Here is a 19904-nt window from a genome sequence, read left to right as displayed (position 1 = left end):
AGGTTGGTCTCTGGAAAATAAGTGGTCAGGACCTGAGTTAAAGGAGGGATTGACTTAATTGCCTCCGAGGCTCCTTACCTCTCGGGCCTCCTGTGACTCTTGACGCAGGTTGAAGGGCAGAGTTGCTGTGCCCTTATTCGGGGTCCACGTAGCGAAAGCCAGGCGATGGCAGTTCATTGGTTAGAAGACTATGTGGTGATGGCTGTGGAGATGGAGCAGCGAAACAAAGTCTCAGGAGTCTCAACGCAACATGAGTCTTTGCAGAATGGACTAGCTCACGTGAACGTTTCCCATCTTCATCTTGTTCTTTCTGGAATTTACTTGGCTTCAGAATCCGTAAAATTCCACCATGGCTAGAGACCTTTGATGGTATGGAGTGGGGAGAGTTCCAACATCGGGGAAGTGAAGAAGGTAGAGGGTAGAAAGGGCGGGGGAATGGGAGAGAGGGTGGGAGGGAGGGAACGAATATGATGGCAGGAAAACAAAACTCAGCCATGAAGGCTAGAATGAAGGCTTTGTTAGGGTAGTCTGCTACACCACTGAGATAACCAGGGCTGAAATAGCTCAGATCTCCCCCTCCTAGTCCCCCGCCCCCACCCGGTCCGCCCTTGGGGTCAAGCTGGTTTTCAGTGTTGCAAAGAGGACCACAGAGAAAAGTCTAAAACGTTTATGTCGGTGCAAGTGTTCAGCTTCTTGGGAGGAGGCAAAGCCACTGAATGGAGAGATTACCTCCAAGCGTGACCTGGCCAAGGAAGTAGCAAGGCGAGCAGCTAGTCTCAGGGTTAAAGCGCAAAACGCACCATTTCTGAGCCCTCTGTGCACAAGTGGTGGAGACATTTTTATCAGTGAGCCGGTGATCAGTCTTCTCAGAGAGTGCTTTGACTCTGCTAAATGTCCGGAGGGTGACATTTAAGAAGGGTGTTTCTCTTGGTTTCATTTATTTATACCAGCTTTTTTAAAAAAGCAACATTTGCTTTCTGTTTTCCGAATTTCAACTCTCTCACAATGTAGAGTGCTCCTTCTATCAAAATGTCTGTTGTGTGTCCAGGTAAATGGAATACATCCTGCCGAAAGTAAAAAAGGCTCTGGTCATCTATTCAATCAGGGGAAACACAGATAAGAAAGAAAGTGTTTCATTCGGTCCCTCACGCTCAGCGTCTCCATATTGTTCAATTGTTACCTGTCGCTCCCCCAAGACACACAATGTATTGACTGAGATAAGAAAGCCTCCATTCTTGTGTGCCTGCTGTCAGTACAGGTGTTGAAAGAAATCACATCGATCTAAATTTGACTTCAAGTGGAAGGGAAGAGGGTCACCTGAACCAGGACCGCGAATGATGTCACTGCCAATGATAGCTTTTTCCTTCCTTCCTGTCCTGCTAGAGCTAATGCCTCACCTCCAAACACTCTCTCCTCTGGGTGCCTATCAGAGTAACCCAACATCTGTTTGTTCCTCTAACACTGGGTAACTGAAACAATATTTCCACAAGAGAAGTACAGTTCCTGAATATTTGCTCACAGTCCCTGGCATATATCAGGAGACATTCTCAAACATTTCTTGCTATAAGTGAGTAAAAATAAATGATTTTTGTTTGAAAATTCAATATTTGACAATTTGTGGATTTTTTTTTTTCCATAGGGACTCCCTAAATAGGGGTGGGGAAAGTTTGGAAACAAATCCAATACTTGTTAAAGTCACAGACAATGATTTGGATGGATAACAATTTTCAAGAACCCCCCCCAAAAAAACCAAAAAACCAAAAACAAAAAACCCGGAGATAGGATGGAGATCTGAGCCAAATTTAAAAATAAGAAACTGAATCTTCAACCACGCACCTTCAAGATGGAAGAGAAACGGTTTATCAGCAGCATGTGCAAATATAACTGAATTTTCCTCAGCTATGTTGTTTGAGTGCCAGAAAGGCTAATGTGATTCTAGGCGCATTTTCTATGCTTCCACAGAAACATACAGGGAGGGGAAAAAAAGGGAAGCAATAACTTCTCTCTGTTTTGAGGTGACACCCTGTGGGCAACGAGTTGATGAAGAGATGCGAGAGAGCGTCCCAGGGGTAATTTTAGAAATCTTGGCAAATCTAACAAGAGGAATCTGGTTAGCCTCGGTGATGGCCGGGAGAGGGCTGAGGGTGTCATGTAACCAATGGGAGTTTGCAACTTGGTGAGTCGCCAGTAGAAACTGCACCCAGGTGAGTTGTCACACAAAGGAAACTTGACCTGCAACAAATAAGGAGATCCCAAGGGTATAACTTCCAAAGTAGTGCCTCCCCAAGCAAGGGCAGATAGGCTTCTTTTAGTTGGGATTGGGGTGAATATTTAAAAGGCAGATCCTTGTCACCCTATGTAGGAGTGGGCATAAGGTTGAACACGCCTATCCGTAATTTGTATGTTATGTAAATGAGGCTTGTGCTCCTCCTCGGGATCATGAGAGAAAGGTAGCGGTCGGTAGTTCTGGACGTCACTCCATGGCCCTTCTGTGCAGAGGTGAGGAGGCGGTTTGGCTCAAGCTGGTCTGGGTGGTCTGGGCAGGCTGGAGGTCTTGTTAGGGCAGTGGCTGTCACCGGAGGGGGGGGTTTCCGGTTTTATGTGCCTGAATCAAGAGGTGAGCTGGAAAGAAGAGCTTAAGGAAAAATGGGGGACAAAAGTCGGTGTGTATAAGCAGGTACGCAGTGAAGGGGCAGGTCTTGGGGTCTAGCTGGTGACGAGAGCACTAGATAAACACTTAAAGCCTGATTATGTGGACCAGGTGGGTTACATGGACACTGATGGCCGCAGTAGACAGAACCAGAAATAATATGTAGAAGCTGCAAAAAGACGGGTTTGAGTTCAGGGAAAGCAAGAACCGTCTTCCTTTCTTTCTTTCTTTTTTTTTTTTTTTTTAAGACTTTATTTATTTATTTGACAGATGGAGATCACAATTAGGCAGGGAGGCAGGCAGAGAGAGAGAGAGGAGGAAGCAGGCTCCCCACCGAGCAGAGAGCCCGATGCGGGGCTCGATCCCAGGACTCTGGGATCATGACCTGAGCCGAAGGCAGAGGCTTTAACCCACTGAGCCACTCAGGCGCCCCAAAAGGAACTTTCCAGTAGAGTTGCCCCTCTAGGGGCATGGAGGAGTGAGGTTCTCAAGTTGGATATATGTTCAAGAGGCTGCGTGGCCCCTTACAGGGTTAATCTCAATGGGTCACTGAGGCATCTTATATCGCTATGGCTGTGATTTCCTGCCCCTGTGGTAAAATAGAGCCAACTGGCATGAAAGAAGGGACGTGCAGTGTAAGATCTTTGAAGGGGGACAGCCATCAATATCTTCCACTCTCCCGGGGGCCTGAGGACAAAACTGGCAACTGTCAGGTGCCAGAAGGAGGTGGCCTGGGGAGGCAGTTGTGTCCCTCTGGTATTCTTCAGACTTGTTTTAATGCATTCTGAGTTTTCAGATTTTCTTTTTTTAAAGATCTTATTTATTTCTTTGAGAGCAAGGGAGCACGGAGGGAGAGGGAGAAGCAGACTTCCCACTGAGCAGAGAGCCTGACTCGGGACTCGATCCCAGGACCCTGAAATCAGGACCTGAGTCAAAGGCAGCCACTTATTCGACTGAGCCACTCAGGCAGCTGGGGCTTTCAGCTTTTCTGTTCCTGATATAAATCTATCACTCTACGCCACTGTCCACACACACATACACACACACACACACACACACACACACACACACACACACACGAAGCCCTTCGCTAAAGCAGGAGGAAATGCATAGGAAACCTGTAAAAGAACTGAGCTAGACTCCAAGCTGGGGCTTCATGTGCTCTGTCTCAGGAGTAAATGAATCTATTCCACTATATTTTTTTAAAAAAATTTATGTATTTATTTGAGAGTGGGAGGGGGAAGGGTGAGCAGAGGGAGGAGAGAGAATCTTCAGCACGGAGTTCACCGTGGGGCTTGATCTCACGACCTGAGAGTCAGCCGCTTCTGAGCAACTGAGCCAGCCAGGCGCCCCTACATTTCACTTTCAAAGGTTAGGCTTGGTACCTAAAGTTGCACTGTTCGGCCGGATTGATTTTTCTCATCAAAATCGACTGTTTGGAGACAACTGTATGCATTTGCTGCTTGGTTTCTTTAAATGTTCTGTGGTACATACACAGCCTGAATGGAGATAGGAATCTCAGGCAGAAAGTTATTTTTGCAGTGAGGTGGAAGGAACGTTAGATCATTCAGCTGAACAACTCTGCCACAGAGATCATAATAGCACCACTCCTTAGGGTTGTGAAAATGAAGTAAGTTAATACATGTGAAGAACTTACATCGATACCAGGTGCATACAAAACAAGTATTAGTGTTTTTATATACTGTTTTGGGAGTCCTTTCGACCACCTCCAGGATTAGTAATTTGCCAGAAGGACTCATGGGCCCCAACAAAGCTGTTACGCTCAGTTATGGTTTGTTACAGCGAAAGAATACTGATTAAAGTCGGCAAAGGAGAAAGGTGCGCTGGGTGGAGGACAGGTGCTCCGGGCCCCTCGCACACTGCCCAGTTGTCCTGATAGAGCTTCATTCAGCAATGTGTGACAACATGCACCAGGTGTGGCCAACCAAAGAAATTCACCCACGCCTTGGTGTCCAGGATTTTTGTGGGTGGGGAGGAGCCCGTCACCCAGACATGCAGTCCTCAGCTCCTCCTTCCCCACCTGCCCCCATGAGAGGTCAAACTGACATGGTGTGTCATGTCACACCCGGATGTACAAAAAAGGCATTCACAGTTAATCACGTTGTTGGCATGAACTAAGGCATGGCCCAAAGTCTCAGGCACACAAAGACACTTCTCTCAGGTGGGATACTCCAAGGGTTCGGAACAGCCGGTCAAGGGACATTTGGAATGGGGAGGCTTTGGGTGACTCAGGTTCCTGAGTTAACATGTTACTGCATATTATCAAACTCAACCATCTTCTTAAGGCTTGAAATACTTTTTTTTTTTTTTTTTTTTTTTTTTAGTATGTGACCATTTATTGAGTGTTCATCACATGTATATCTCTTATAACCTTCTCTCTATGAGCTGGAAAATAATTTCAGTTTCAATCCACGTTGTAGACCCAAAAAAGAAACTGTTATTATCCAGTATGAGAGGACATATCAGAAACTAAAGATCACTACTATCATTGCAATAATGGTGATGCTAGAATGATGCTAAATGCTAAAATTCCATGTCAAAGGCTTTGTGAGCATTACTAGTTTCAGTCCTTATCAACAATTGTGGGAGGGAGGTAATAGTTGTGATTTGCAGGTGAGAGAGTAAAGGTGCAGAGAGTTTTAAGAACCCGCCCAAGGGCTCTTCAGTCAGTAAAGGGCAGAGTCGGCATTTACCGACCTGATTCCAAGCCTCATAGTCTTAACATCACACACGATAGTTTGCTATGACATTGAAAAACAAGGGCTCTAGAAAGTATTAGGAAACATTAAAAAACTCCCAACAAGATTTATTTGATTTGATGCATCTCAAGATCCCCAGAATATTTAGACACCGGGGGGCAGAGTTGTGGTGAGAACACGCGTTGCTTTTACCGACAGAGATCTCGGCCAAGAAAATTCTAAGATTCCTCTCCCCATAAAAGGCAAAAAAAGCAAGAAAAAGAGAGATACCAAAAGGAGGAAAATTATTTTGTTATTTTGAGTTTTATGAGTGTTTTGGAAGTTATTTTGAGTGTTTTGATTCTTAAGGGGAGCATAAAATCTGAATGTTGTCCAAGATTCCAACATTGTTGCCACCATGAATTGTCTGTAATTGTATCTTTCTCCTTCCCATTTCTTAGATCTCAGTCCGTGGTAGAAGCTGGGACGCTGAAACATGAGGAGAAGGGAGAGAATGACAACACTCAGCCCCTCCTGGCTCTGGACTGAACCCCGAGTCACCCCATGCTCTCGCAGATCGCCAGCCTGCAGTGGATCAGCCACCCAGGAAGCGCCATGTGCGTAACTGACCCACAGGGACACGTGCGTTCCGCTTGACACAAGGCCCTCCACTCCCGCCACCTAGTGATGACTGTCACCAGCCATTGGTCTGAGCAGCCAAAGTTGAACAAAGACTTGAGAGATTTTTTTTTTCTTTTTGGTGAGGGGACTGGAGGTGAAGCAAGGCAGTCATGTCGACACGATTCCCCCTCCCCCGTATTTATGGTATTAAATGAACTGCAAAAAAGAAAACTAAATTTGATGCACACACCGCACTAGTGCCAGGATTTTTCTGAGGTACCGCAGAGACCCACTTTAAGTTTTGTGACTTAAGATTAAGTGCATTTCCAAGTAGATATATGAGAAGGAAACTGTGCAGACCCAACTGTCAAGCTCAACATAGTGCAAAGCCCCAAGACAGTAGTATCTCAAGTCATTTCCATTCTTAGTGAATTATTTTCTTTGACCTCATCACCAGCATCGGATTGTTCAGTCCAAGGGCATGTCCTTGTAGGTCTCGCTCTTCACAGAGTTTGCTTATTTTGAGAACCTGCAAGAACAATTTTGATGTCACATCTCTTGTCAGGCCACCAGCTGATTACCATGATCTGGCTTAAAAAAAAAAGACACACACAACCTGAAATACGATTATTTCATCTTAATAACGTGACTTCCCACAGGCAACATGAGATTGCGGAGGGAGGGGTGGGGCCTCATCGAAAACACATGTCAGTGATTAATGGATTCATTCAAATTGCCGCACTTGGGTCACTACAGGCAAGAAAAGTGCTACAAAAGCATTTAATGCCCCCCACTCCCTCCCCGCCCTCCCCCAACCAGTTAAAGGTGTGGAGAACGGAGCTGGCTGTTGCTGAGAGGGTAGGTACCAATCATGGAGGAAGACCCTTAACGATGGCTAAATATGCAAGTACTGACAATAAGAGAAGATTAGGAATGCGGGATAAAATGCCAAAGATCATTTTATTTCTTTGTCTATTCTCCTTAGAAATGGGAGTCCCCAACTATCCATTCAAAGGAAATTAAATAAACAGGTAACATAGGACAGGATATCCTTACTCGTGCCATGTTTCCCAAAACCCGTTTGTGTTTAAGGCATCTCGTATCTTCCCAGCCATCCACATGACATGAGCATTAATCAGTATGACCAGTTGGTGCTCAGTGTCAAATAAAAGATATTTTAGTTGAAAGATATTTTAGTTGGGCAGAAAAATATGATTTTATGTTTTAAGGATTTGGGAGGATTAACTAAAAATTCAAAGAAAAGAGGTGACTCAATTGGCTATAATCACCCTAGGTAGATATTATTATTACTAATCTTAACCATTTATTACATCTCTTTCTCAATGAATCTAGTGTTTTAATTTTTTTTCTACTGGCAGAGGAGAACAAGAGACGTAATTTTTGTATTCTACCCTTGAAATAAAATTGAAATAGAATTAAAAATATTTCTTCACCAACTGGATCATGGTATACATAAAACCCATTCATTTTGTGTAGACATTTCAAATAACAAAAACAGTAACACTGAGATAACTCTACCCATGCAGTGACTGAAACACTTTTCTTATATTCCATACGGAATTCCATAGGGAAGAAAGATAAAGAATTAAAGTGAATTAGAAAATCCATGTTATGACCGGGTTTATAAAACAGTCGTGGGATCCAAGTATTTAAAATGCTACTGGAATCAATTATTGCCAACACTTTGCAACAGTAATAATTCTGGCTTTTCAATTGGCAATATTGAGAATCCTACTGTAGTGACCTGATTTTAAATACCATATTATAATTATTAAGTTAAGAGCTAGTTTTTACTCTATGCCATAACTTCATTAAATGAATGTAAGATGATGGTTTAACACTGACAACTTATACTTTAAATTTCTTTATGTGTATGCAATATACATCCGAGAACCAAATTCAAGAAGTGACATGAATGTTATTACATGAGCATTGGATTGTATTGTCCTTTGTCAGTCATTTCTTCTGTTCAATAAATACTGAAGGACAAACCCCCCTTTGATTTTTCAAGAGCTTGGTTTTTCTTCTGGACTGTGGTCATTAATTTGGAGACTTTCCTCACATGCTTCTTCATCTATTTCAGTGGGACTGTTTTTGGCAAAACAGAAGGGAACAGGACAAATATTTGGCAAACCCTTCAACCTGGAAGCTAATGTCAAGCAAAAAGGCTACATTTCAATGGTAAAGAACTCTTTTTAAAAGAGATAAATCATCCTCCTTGTCCTTAGATGGAAAGGAAGCACAAGTGTTTTTTCTAACCATGAATGAAATCTGATAACCTGTCATTTCTTCAGCATTTTTGTTCATATTGGCTTAAAATTCAGGTGCATGAGCATCCTTACATTCATATATGTAACATGTCTAGTTTGATTGGAAACATGAAATATTTAATACATTGATGCCCTTCTAAATTAATAATTTGATCATCTTTGGAATAAGTAGGCAAGACCATTTTTCCAACAGTTGTTTCTATGCTGTGGGTAAGATTAGAGCTAACCTGTGGATAACAACTGCTACTTCCAAGCTCTATTTAAATGGCAGAAGTTTCTCATGCCAGGGAAAGGGAGGAGTCTTTCGAACTCTTTCAGAGAAGAAGGCGATCCTAAACCCAGGACCAAGATCCTGGCATTCTTGGGCTTCTGCTCTGCCATCCTTCATATTTTTATAAAACTGTGATGGGAATCCATGTACAGGGATTTACAACAGTCAAAGAGACTCTGGATTTGGGGCCTGTCTCAGATGCCAAAGAGCCCAAGGAGCCAGATGTCCTGGCAGCTGCCTATCTGCCTCATCCGGAGAGAAAATTTTTACTTTGAGTAATGTTACTTTTTTTTTTTTTTTCCCAGTTCTAATTCTTGGCATTAAAAAAATTTACTGGTGACACTTTTGTGACTCAATATAAAATGACTCTGTGTCCTGTTTCAGTGTGAAAAGCTCCTCTTAGAAAGACAGCATCTCCACCATTTGCATGGCAAGGAGAGACATTAAGACAATGGCTCTCAATGAAGATAAGAAAGCAAACAGACTCAGTGGGTGGGAAGCAGTACAGTTCACAGACATCAGCATAATTACATCTTTCCCCTTTGTATTAGGAAAATAAAATTGCTTCTTTATGAGTGTCTTTTACTAAACAGAATTAAAAGAGGGAAGTCTGAGTTCACGGGGAAGTCACCATTAAGCCAGCTAGAAGTAAAGCATTTACACAGCTTATTATTAAACTCAACAAAAAAGTAGTGGTACATGATGAAAAACATGGCCTAGATACCCTAGAAAAATATAATTGCATAGAAAAATTACAAACTGAAGTGATCCATTCACAGTTTCTACACGAATTCTCATTGTACACTGACTTAGGCCTCTTCAAAGTGGGAAAAAATATCTTTGGCTGACAAGGCAGAAGCTCTCACGTCTTCACTGCAAATACGGCATCAGATGATGGGTGCTGTCGTGGATGAAGGACAGTGGGGGGCTTTCTACGTGAATTGCAGCAAGGCAAAATATTCCATTTAGTGTCTTCTAACCCTAGGAGGAGCCTTAGAATTGGGAGAGCTGCCCATCAAGAGAATGATGGGCCCTCAGACTTGGAACCTCTGTCCCCACACCCGAGGAGAGAGAGCCAGCAGGCAGCCTCTCTCCAGTGTGTCCCAAGCCTACACAACATGCTAAATCGCAGGAAGGCTGTGTCTCTGCTGGGGTGTCAGCTCTGGGTGCCACACATCCACGATGAAGATCAGCCGGAAAGACGTGGCGTCCTGCCACACCTCGTGCTCGAAGGAGTCGTCAAAGATGAGCACCTTGCCTTCTTCCCATGTCCTGGAACAGAAAAACCCGGATTCAGAGGCCTGAGAGTCAATCCCTGGCTACGTGCAGATGGGCACTTTCATGGTAACCTGTGGGATTTGACCAGGAAATTGGAACACGGAGCCGAGAGTGATTCTTCCCTTGGTGATTAAGAAAGAATTTCAGGATTTTTACCATGAATATAGTTTTCAAAGCTCATCCCTGAGAGTGTGCAAAGGGCAGGCCACTCATGAGAATGGCAGACTTACCACTGTGACCTTATCACAGGCCCTGCCATTATTCTTGGTCCAAGCCTAGGTGAGGCTTGTTGGGGCAGGCAAGCAGGCAAAGGTGTACCAGGGCTACTCGTGCCCACGGGGACTTCCTGGTCGGTGACTGTGTGCTATCCTCCCTGGCCTTTCAGAGAGTGGTCTAGACCTGTGGGTAGCACCCGGGCTCAGGCTTCTCAGTGCCTTGTATGCTCCCTGGCATGGGGCCATCGCATCTCCAAGGGATTTGCTCAACCCCTTCCATTTGTTGGCCTTCCATTTTATGGAAGAAAGTTCCATTTTATGGAAGGGCAGATTGGGGATGAATTTTGTTTCTATTTTGAATGTCACCTTCAGTGCAAGTGGGTTATCTCTGGAATATTTTAAGTCAAAGCCATGAGAAACATCCTTCAGGGCCTCCAGTATTACTTCGTAAGATACGTGCATAGGAGCTAAGACCTAAACATTGTGCTGGTCTAAATAAAGCAGTCAAGAGGGAAATGTGCAGGGGCAATTACATAGTGCCTTTCAGATCCAAAGAAAGTTTATTGGTGCTACCGTTCTCCTCTTGTTAAAATAGGCATTATTGCCAATATGGTACATGCTGAGTTCCATTTTTAAGATGAAGTTTTTACCAGGAAACTTTCTTTAGATATTCAAATTCCACTCAGGCATTTGAAATGTTATGTCAGGGATTAGCAAATAATTAAAATTATAGGATGGAAAATGCTAGCTTGATTTCAAGTTACTGCATTATCATAAGGAAATCTGCCTTTGGAAATAATATTTGTGTCTTTTTTATGCTCATTACTAGGGGATTAATCATTAGTAAATTAGGTAATATTTCATACTGCAGGGTTTCTCAATCTTGGCACTAGGGACATCTGGGGTAAGATAATTTGCTGTTGGGGGTTGTCCTGTGCTCTGTGTATGTTTGGCAGCAGCTCTAGCCTCTATGCACTGGAAGCCAGTAGCACGTGTTCTCCCACCAAATCACGAGAACTAAAACGGTCTCCAGTCATTGCCATTTGGTGGCCTGGTGATGGGGGGTGAGAGGCAAATTTGTCCCAGACATATTGCATTAATATGATAACATTTCTAAGTTATTTAAAGTAAATGATAAAGTAATGAGTATTTGCAAGTTATGAGTTCCTTGGAATTGAGAATCAACCTCCATGTCAGCTACTGCCCCACTCTACATGCTGTCCCACACGCCTAGCCTGAAACTTGCGTTCAATAAATGGGCCGCTTAACTCTTCTGTATGATTCCTATTAAGGACCCAAGGGTTCTACTGGAGTTCCATCCAAGTGTAACCAAGAAATATAGAGACACAGGTACAAATGACAGAATATGTATTATTACCATGCAAAAACCAAACTTGGAAAAAAGGGGCAAAATTAAGAAGAGAAAAAAAAATGAAAAGAAAAAAAGAAATGAAATGACCCACAGCTTACAGAGTTTGGTGGTGATTTTCTAGGTCTTGGAGTTATTGGCAGAACTGTGAAATGCCTATGGGTACCATGGACAAGCCTAAATATAGGCAAAAGATAAGGGGGGCCGCTTTCGAGAGGGAAAGGCAGGACACCCATGTGCACAGCAGCTATACTCACGGTACCCAAAGGTGGAAGCAACCCAAGGGTCTACTGACGAATGAATGGGTAAGCAAAATGTGGGATATGCATACGATGGAATATTATTCTGGCTTACATAAAAAGGAAATTCAGACAATGCTACAACATGGGTACTGTGACCTTTTGTTATGTAAAATAAAGCCCTCATACAAGAACAAATATTGTGTGATTCCACTCAGAGACGGTATCCAGAGTAGCCAAATTCACATGGAGAGAAAGAACGATGGCGAGTTGTGGTTTAGTGTGCATGGGGCTTCGGTGAGATGAAGAGTCCTGTGAAAGGACGGGTGCCAGCGCTGGCAGCATGATATGATCGTGTGTAACACCACTGAACTGTGCGTACATTTAGAACTAGGGCGGTAAATGTTACATTCTGTGTGTTTCACCACAAATGAAACAGGAAAAAAAAAAAGCAAAAGGCAAAGCCGAGCATGTGGTAGAAGAGAAGGGGAGAGAAACAGCAGAGTGCAATGGAGAAGTTATGGCCCTGAAGGGAAGCGGATTTAAACCTCTTGGCTCTGCCATTTACTACTAACATGACCTGGGGCAAGTTGCTCGGCATCCATGAGCCTTTGTGTCTTTATCAGCATAGCTGATGTGAGGATTAGTGTATGACCAGCACATAGAAGATACTCAATTAATGGTAGAGAACACAGAACAGAGAAGGAAGGAAAATACAGGAAGAAATAGGGAAAAGATGAAAGAGATGATAATGTATGGGGGTGGTATAATGTTATCAAAAATAACCTTGGTGGGACGCCTGGGTGGCTCGGTGGTTAAATGTCTGCCTTCTGCTCAGGTCATGATCTCAGGGTCCTAGGATCGAGCCCCACATTGGGCTCTCTGCTCAGCCAGGAGTCTGCCTCTCCCTCTGTTCTCTCTCACTTTTTGCTCTCCCTGAAATAAATATACAAAATCTTCAAAAAAAAAAAAAAAACCACCTTGGCTTCATGCCCTATGGATTTGCCTTTATTTGAGAAGACTGAAAATCTTGCAAGGGGGTGGGTGAGATATCAAAAATCTTCCATAGAATCTGCAGTATACACTTGGGCTGCAATGACAAGTGGTTCTCAATGTTTTCTGAGTGGCAGAGACTCCAGAATCTACTTAAAATACAGGAAGTAATTTAAAGACCTAAAGAAAATTCTAGGTTGTGCAAAATTTTATTTTTTCACTAAATTCTGATAGGTGTAAGAAAGCCAAATGCCCTGATGAAACAATTTTTTAAAAGATTTTATTTAATTATGAGAGAAAGAGAGAGAGACAATGGGGGAGGAGAAGAAGGAGAGGGATAAGGGGACACTGCACTGAGTGTGGAGCCTGATGTAGGGCTCGATTTCAGGACCCTGAAATCATGACCTCAGCTGAAATGAAGATCAGACACCTAACCGACTGAGCCACCCAGGTACCCTTAAACCATTTTTTTTTTTTTTAAACAAAAAATCTAGGAGGTATTCCAAAGAGTTGGATTCCTTTAGGGCCATCAAACTCATGGGGAAGCGTGTCCCATTATCTTCTATTTGCCCTTCCACTTTTTTCCCTACATTTCCCCAGAAAACAGCAAAGATACCCAATCATTTAACATAGATTCCTTTTGAATACTTCAAAACTACTGTCTTGCCATCACTTACTGAGAGTTAAAGTGACAAAAAGTGCAGCCCTCATTAAACTCAAAGCAAAGAACAATAAAATCCCATCCAAGCAAATGCAGGCTGAGTGACTGGGGTTAAGAAGAGAGAGATGGCTTCCCACCAAACAAGATAGAGCTAAAGAAGTCAAAGGTCTTTAGTTCTCTTCCGAATCACAAAGACTAATCCTTGCGAGGCCAAGAAACAGTATTCAGGCCACTTGCTTTGTGAGCAAAGCTATACCACATGAGACTAAATTATACTCAAAGTATGACATGAAAAGCTCCCTCTGAAGAAAAGACTTCTCAGGGTCACCTTTGAGCTTCCTGATGGTGCTCCCGTGGCCTTTCTCTGAGGATTCAGAAAAGCAGGACTGGAGCGGGGATCCTGTACCTTCTCCCCAGAGAGCTACCTCCTCTGGCCTTCAGAGTTTCTTACCACTACAAGAATGCCTCCCCCTGGTTTGCAAAGGATACAAGACTATCTGGCCGAAGACAAAGTGATATCATAGGATTTCTCAGTTTCTCAAGTTGTAATTAACGATCCCGATAGACTGGTGGCGGTAGAACCTAACAACCAGAACTGTGTCACAGAATTGTCATCAACATTAATGATGCTACTAGGTGCTTAACAGAGTCTTCCACCTAAAAACTTGATTGGTCATATCTCAGGGATCTTTGCCAAAATGTTCCGACGTAAGCAAGGGACATGGTTCTAAATTTCCCGCAAAGAAATCATATGGAAGCGAGTTTGGATGTGTGCCGTAATACCGTGATTCTGTGGAAGAAGCGGAAAGTCGCTAGCTTTGCTTCATCAGAGCCCAAACTTTGACTCAAGATCTAGATCAAGGTTTAGATCAAGATTAGGGGATATTCTGTGTGCTGGGAGCTGCTGTGGTGAGGTGGCCTGTGAGGCACTGAAAAAGCTGAGTGGAACACAGAAAAGGGTCAAAGAGCTCAGGAATGAGGCTACTTAACACCGTGTTTATTAATTCTGATCTACTGAAATCTCTCAGTTCTGACTGCATTAGAAATCCTGGCACCTGCTAGAATTGAAATGTAAAATCTTCTCTCTCTCTACCTAACACATTCAGACAGAAACATTCACACACACATTCTCTATCTATCTATCTGGACAAAGCACTTTTCTGGAGTCTACAGCACCTGTGTTCTCATTCTGACAGCTGCAGTTAGCCATGTGATAAAGCACTTCACATAGGGGCCTCAGTTTCCCCATCTGTGCAATGACAGGGGTGGATAAGATGGCATCTAAGGCTCCTTTCAGCTCTAAAATGCTCTATAATTCTCTGAGCTAAGCTATAGGTTAGGACTTTAGTCTTCATATTACATTTCACAGGATATACTCAACAAGCTTTCATCTGAGAAATGGGTTTAGCATTTGCTATTTTATTTAATGTCAAAATATGAATTCCAATAAAAGATGGCTAACTTCACTAAGAGGCCCTCTTCCCAACAGATTGTGTACGTATGGACCTCTAGTGTTATCTCCCAGCCCCTCACGGAAGAGCCCCTGCCTGGCTGCCATGGGGCTTCTCTCCTCTCCGCAGAGGCCTGGGGATTCCAGATTATGCCCTCCTGCCCACCCTGCGGCTGCCTCTGTGGCTTCCCCGTCTTGGGTCCCAGCTCAAGCAGTAGTAGAAAGCTCTGTCTCATAGCTGAGAAAGTCAAAAAAAAGGACAAAGAAAGAGAAAAGGCAGAAGAGAACTCATAGGACCTCAGATGGGATGCCACTGCCCACTCCCCAAGTACCTCTAGTTGCAGGGTAGGGGCACGGGGAGGAAAAGAAGAGATGCAGGAGTTGGGGGGGTGGAGCCATCAGCTGTGCTCCTGCCAGTCCTCCTTTCTCCGGTGTCCCTCCAGGTCCCATGCCCGTCAAACCATAGTCTCCAACTATACCTGTACCATCCCTCCACCAGCTCAGGCCCCGCACACCCTTGGTTTCCTATCTTGCCCCCTAACTCCTTAGAGCCCCCTCCCCCCCCTCCCCCGGTCAGAGTGCTCACTCCAGGTTACATGACCCTTCTCCAATGGTGGAAGAGGGCTTGGTCTCACTCCCTGGAATGTAAGGGACAAAAGTCCCAATTTCTGCAGCAACCAAACAACAGGACAGTAAAAGACAAGTACGCTGAGTGCACTCGGCACATAGTACTCTGTAAATACAGTCCTGAGGGCATCCCTATGGATTGCTTTGAAACTCAAAGCCACAGAAAGATATACCTTCTTTTCCTATCTCATAGACAAAATTAAGGCTCAGAAGGTTATGCAAGTTGTCTAAAGATCATGAGGTAAAAGATTTGGAGGGCTGGCCCAGGAACCACCACAGCATTTCATATTGCCATCGCAAAATGGATTCCAACTTTCCAATTTCTCAATGATCAGTTCAACAGACAAAATGTACAGGATTCATATTCCATGTGGGACCCGCCATTTCCTGTGGGGGTGTCGCTGGGTAGCTGTGTGGACGAATGCTGTCAACACACTGTGCCAACCAGAATGGGGACTAAGAAGACTCCTCTGATATTTTTAACTCACCAACTTGCTCAAGGAAAGGAAGAAAGAGGGCAAAACGTTACCTATTTGATAACAAACGTTCTGGAAAGCTATCCGGTTAAAAGGCCATTCTCAACCTGCAACCCCGTATGGGCACACTTGAATGGTGACTTGTGGATGAGGTCGCGTTATGGTTAACATGGAAGATGGTTCTGTTTTGTGAAACAGAAGAGCTAGGATTCCGGGAAAAATCTTAAGACTTGATCTTCTTGGATACTTTATAAAAACCAAACAAATGTTGCCTATGAACAATTCATGGTGGCTCTAAAAAATTAAGTCTTTCTCTTACTGTTAATAGTTTAGTGGGCCTTCCCCAGGAACTTCCTAATTAGAAACTTGAGAGATTAATGAAAAAAATGCTATAAACTACTTGAAGTATGTTATGGTAGAGGGCCATTATTTCTACAGCCATGGAGAGAGGAACTAAATGACTTCTTGCCAATTTGCAATGCTGACGCGAATGCTGACGCCCACTTAGCTGGTGTGTATTGGTCTTGTCTAGTATCTCGGGCTGGCCATTTGCAGGCAATAATGCTGAGTCTCCAGGAGAGCCACACGGAGACTCTTTTTTTTTCCTGCAGCCTGGTTCTAGCACATCCTAGATGCCCTCTGGGAGACTCAGTACAAAGAATTCCTGTCTGGGATCATCCAAAGCTCAAACCACTTGGCCATGCCGTGAGGGTAAAAATTAGCTGCCACTTGCCAGTGGCATGTTTATCCACTGGCTCAAGTTCATTCAGTTTTGGATCCAGGTCGTAAATGAGCTCATTTGACAGAACGCAAAGCATGGCCTGTCAGGGGAGACACAAAGGGCCCGAAGTGGAGACTCTCCAGCTGCTTTTTCTGCTTGATACCTTGCTGTCTGGAATGAAAACCAGCATTCACAGTGACCACCTTTTAAGAACAGGATGATCTTGGGCACCTGGGTGGCTCAGTGGGTTAAGTCACTGCCTTCGGTTCAGGTCATGATCTCAGGGTCCTGGGATCGAGTCCTGCATCGGGCTCTTTGCTCAGCAGGGAGCCTGCTTCTCTCTCTCTCTCTGCCTGCCTCTCTGCCTACTTGTGATCTACTCTGTCAAATAAATAAATAAAATCTTAAAAAAAAAAAAAAAAGAACAGGATGATCTTAATTTTATAACCACCGTCACCAAAACCCCAAACGCCCAGAATGGATATGGATAGGCTCGGGTCATCATCGCAGGGTCCTGGGATCGAGCCCCACATCGGGCTCTCTGCTGAGTGAGGAGCCTGCTTACCCCTCATTCTCTGCCTGCCTCTCTGCCTACTTGTGATCTCTCTCTCTCTGTGTCAAATAAATAAATAAAATCTTAAAAGAAAAGATTTTATTTATTTATTTGACACAGAGAGAGAGTGAGAGAGAGCATGAGAGGGGAGAAGGTCAGGGGGAGAAGCAGATACTCCACAGAGCTGGGAGCCCAATACAGGACTCGATCCCGGGACTCCAGGATCATGACCTGAGCCAAAGGCAGCTGCTTAACTGACTGAGCCACCCAGGCATCCTATAAAATAGGAATTTTAATAATGTCTTAGGATAGTCATGAAGATTGATAAATTAATGTGCGTGGTATCCTCAGAGCCGCTTCGCAAGCAAGCACGCTATTTATCATTCCTGTGTTCCTCCTCCTCCTCCTCCTCATGAATCATACATACGCAGGTATTGAGAAACATGTGGGCAATATCTCTGAGTATCCAGATCAAAAATAATATTGACTTTTTTCTGTCATGCTTCTCTGTTTTACAAATAACCTACAAGGGATGTGCATCACACATCAGTTTTACAGTCAGAGGGCATTTATGAATTTTAAATGATCATTTTATTTATACTGATAAAAGGCTGCCTCCTGCAAGCTCATCTTCAGATAAAAACTGCTGTGCTACGTTTCGCAGGGATGGACTATTTAAACAACACGGGTGCTAGCAGGACTCACACAGCCCTGGAGAAACAGTGATGTGATCATTAATACCTGAGAACAGCAAAGCACAAATTGTTACAAGTAAACTACTCTTTCAAAGTGGAGAGGCTCTGAAAATTGCCTCCTGTTGCCTAGCACAAGGAACCCTGATTTCTTGGTGTATGTGTTTCTCTTTCCACACTAATAGTATTTCTACAATAACAGCATGAAACTTCCTGGTTTCCTGTTACGGTCTTTCTGTCTTCAGAGTTTAGAAACTGCCTGTCTCCTCTTCAGATACCTAGCCATTTTCACTGTAAGCATTACAGAGTACTTTAATGGACCCATGTCTCTTAGGAAAAACACTGTTTTTGTAATGAAGTACTTCACCTGACCCAATCACCCTTGAGTGAAGGCTTAACTGAGGATGAGAACTTAACACAATATAAACAACAAGAGAAGGGACACAGAGAAGGGGGTTGACCAGCGATCATGATGAGGCGGAAAGGCACTGATGCTTATGAGATCTCCAGGGCTGAGAGAACCAGAAGCGTTTTATCCTCTGCAAAATGGGTAAAAAAAGATGTGGTCCATATACACGGTGGAATATTACTCAGCCACCAGAAAGGAAGAATACCCAACTTTTGCATTGAGATGGATGGGACTGGAGGGGATTATGCTAAGTGAAGCAAGTCAAGCAGAGAAAGTCAATTGTTATATGGTTTCACTTACTTGTGGAACGTAAGGAATAGCATGGAGGACATCAGGAGGAGGGAGGGAAAAATGAAGGGGGGGAATCAGAGGGGGAGACGAACCATGAGAGACCATGGACTTGGGGAAACAAACTGAGGGTTTCAGAGGGCAGGGGTTGGGGGATGGGTTAGCCTGGTGATGGGTATCAAGGAGGGCACACATTGCATGGAGCACTGGGTGTTATACGCAAACAATGAATCATGGAACACTACATCAAAAACTAATGATATACTGTATGGTGACTAACATAATAAAAAAATTATTAAAAAAAAAATAAATTGGCAACCTCAAGAAAGAATAAAAAGACCAAGGGAGGGCACAGAGAAACTCCTAAGGTACAAATTTAAAAAACAAAACAAAGCAAAACCTCCATCCTGGCCCAACTCCTGGTAGGTGGGTAGAAAGTCCTTATTAATAATCACACAAAATCCACAACTAGCAAGTTATGGTTATCAACAGGAACTTCCTGTCACGTGAAGTCGCTTGTATTTTAGTACAGCGGAAATGGAGGGGCTGCTGGGTTAACCTTCTTGCTCAAGTGCACCCTCCATCTGAGTGGCAGGGCTGGGGCTCCTTTCGGTGGGTGAAGACAGTTCACCTAATCAAGCTTCCGGCTTGAGGGGAGGGGTTAGCAGTCCCCTCCTCTGTCAAGCATGGTCACTGAGTGTTTGCTGGGAGTCTGGGGGAGGCGGACACACTATGCATGTGCTGCTGGGACCCCTCTCCCACGGTCACGCTGGTGGTGAGAGCCCTGCTTGGCTTCTTGTTTAAGCCTCCAGCACTACCAACCTGCTCCCCTTCCTTGCTGCCACAGAGGTTCCCTCAGCCTGGGTTTCTCACTGCCTCACGGCCTCTGATGACTAGGATCGGGGCCTGCCTGGCCTTCTCTCTACCTATTTCTCAATAGACTTTTGTCTAGTGATTTTTCCCGAAGTATCTATAAGCAGGACGGATTGGAAATTAAAAAAAAAAAAAAATTGGAAGGAGGAGGAAGGGGGAGGGAAGGAGAGACAGAGACAACAAACAAGTCTATAAGCATGAGGCAGTAGTCAAGAACAGGCCTGGTGCTCTTGCCGTCATCACTGCCCATGGTTATTTGATCTTGTTCCCCAGTATTCTCTCCGTATTCCCTGTATTCCCGGGGTCCCCCACCGTGTCCTCACCCCTCTTCCCTTTGGTGGACACCCTACAGACCCAAACGGAGTTCTCAAAGGCTTGACAAGATCCATTCCATCTGGGGAGAAACTGCTCCCTCTTCAGCTATCTCTGATTCTTGTCCTGGTCCTGCCAACTGTGGCCTCTGCTGCCCTGTCTCCTTGTTGGTTCTCCTTTGTCTTTCCGCCTTCTAAGTGTGGATGTGTTTATGGA

At 44.0% G+C, this 19904-nt stretch overlaps 2 protein-coding genes across 5 annotated transcripts in view; one reads left to right on the top strand and one right to left on the bottom strand.

Annotated features, from left to right (window-relative positions):
- The window catches only part of CLVS1 (clavesin 1), a gene marked incomplete at both ends in the record, with an annotated part of 169987 nt that extends 164089 nt beyond the window's left edge, over positions 1-5898 (top strand). Inside the window, one exon of the mRNA XM_080800080.1 lies at positions 5811-5898. Within this exon, the coding sequence (XP_080656206.1) occupies positions 5811-5898 (88 nt within the window). The remainder of the gene's footprint in view (positions 1-5810) is intronic.
- A 1013-nt stretch (positions 5899-6911) lies between these two features.
- The window catches only part of ASPH (aspartate beta-hydroxylase), a 218525-nt gene continuing 205532 nt past the window's right edge, over positions 6912-19904 (bottom strand). For all 4 annotated transcript variants that reach the window (XM_080800074.1, XM_080800075.1, XM_080800073.1 and 1 more), the window contains one exon: positions 6912-9804. In XM_080800074.1, the coding sequence (XP_080656200.1) occupies positions 9654-9804 (151 nt within the window). In that variant the 3' untranslated portion in view covers positions 6912-9653. The remainder of the gene's footprint in view (positions 9805-19904) is intronic.

Source organism: Martes martes (genome assembly GCF_963455335.1).
Source record: "Martes martes genome assembly, chromosome: 4".
NCBI lineage: Eukaryota > Metazoa > Chordata > Mammalia > Carnivora > Mustelidae > Martes > Martes martes.
Note: the sequence above shows the minus strand (reverse complement) of the source record. Positions and strands in the feature narration are given on the sequence as shown.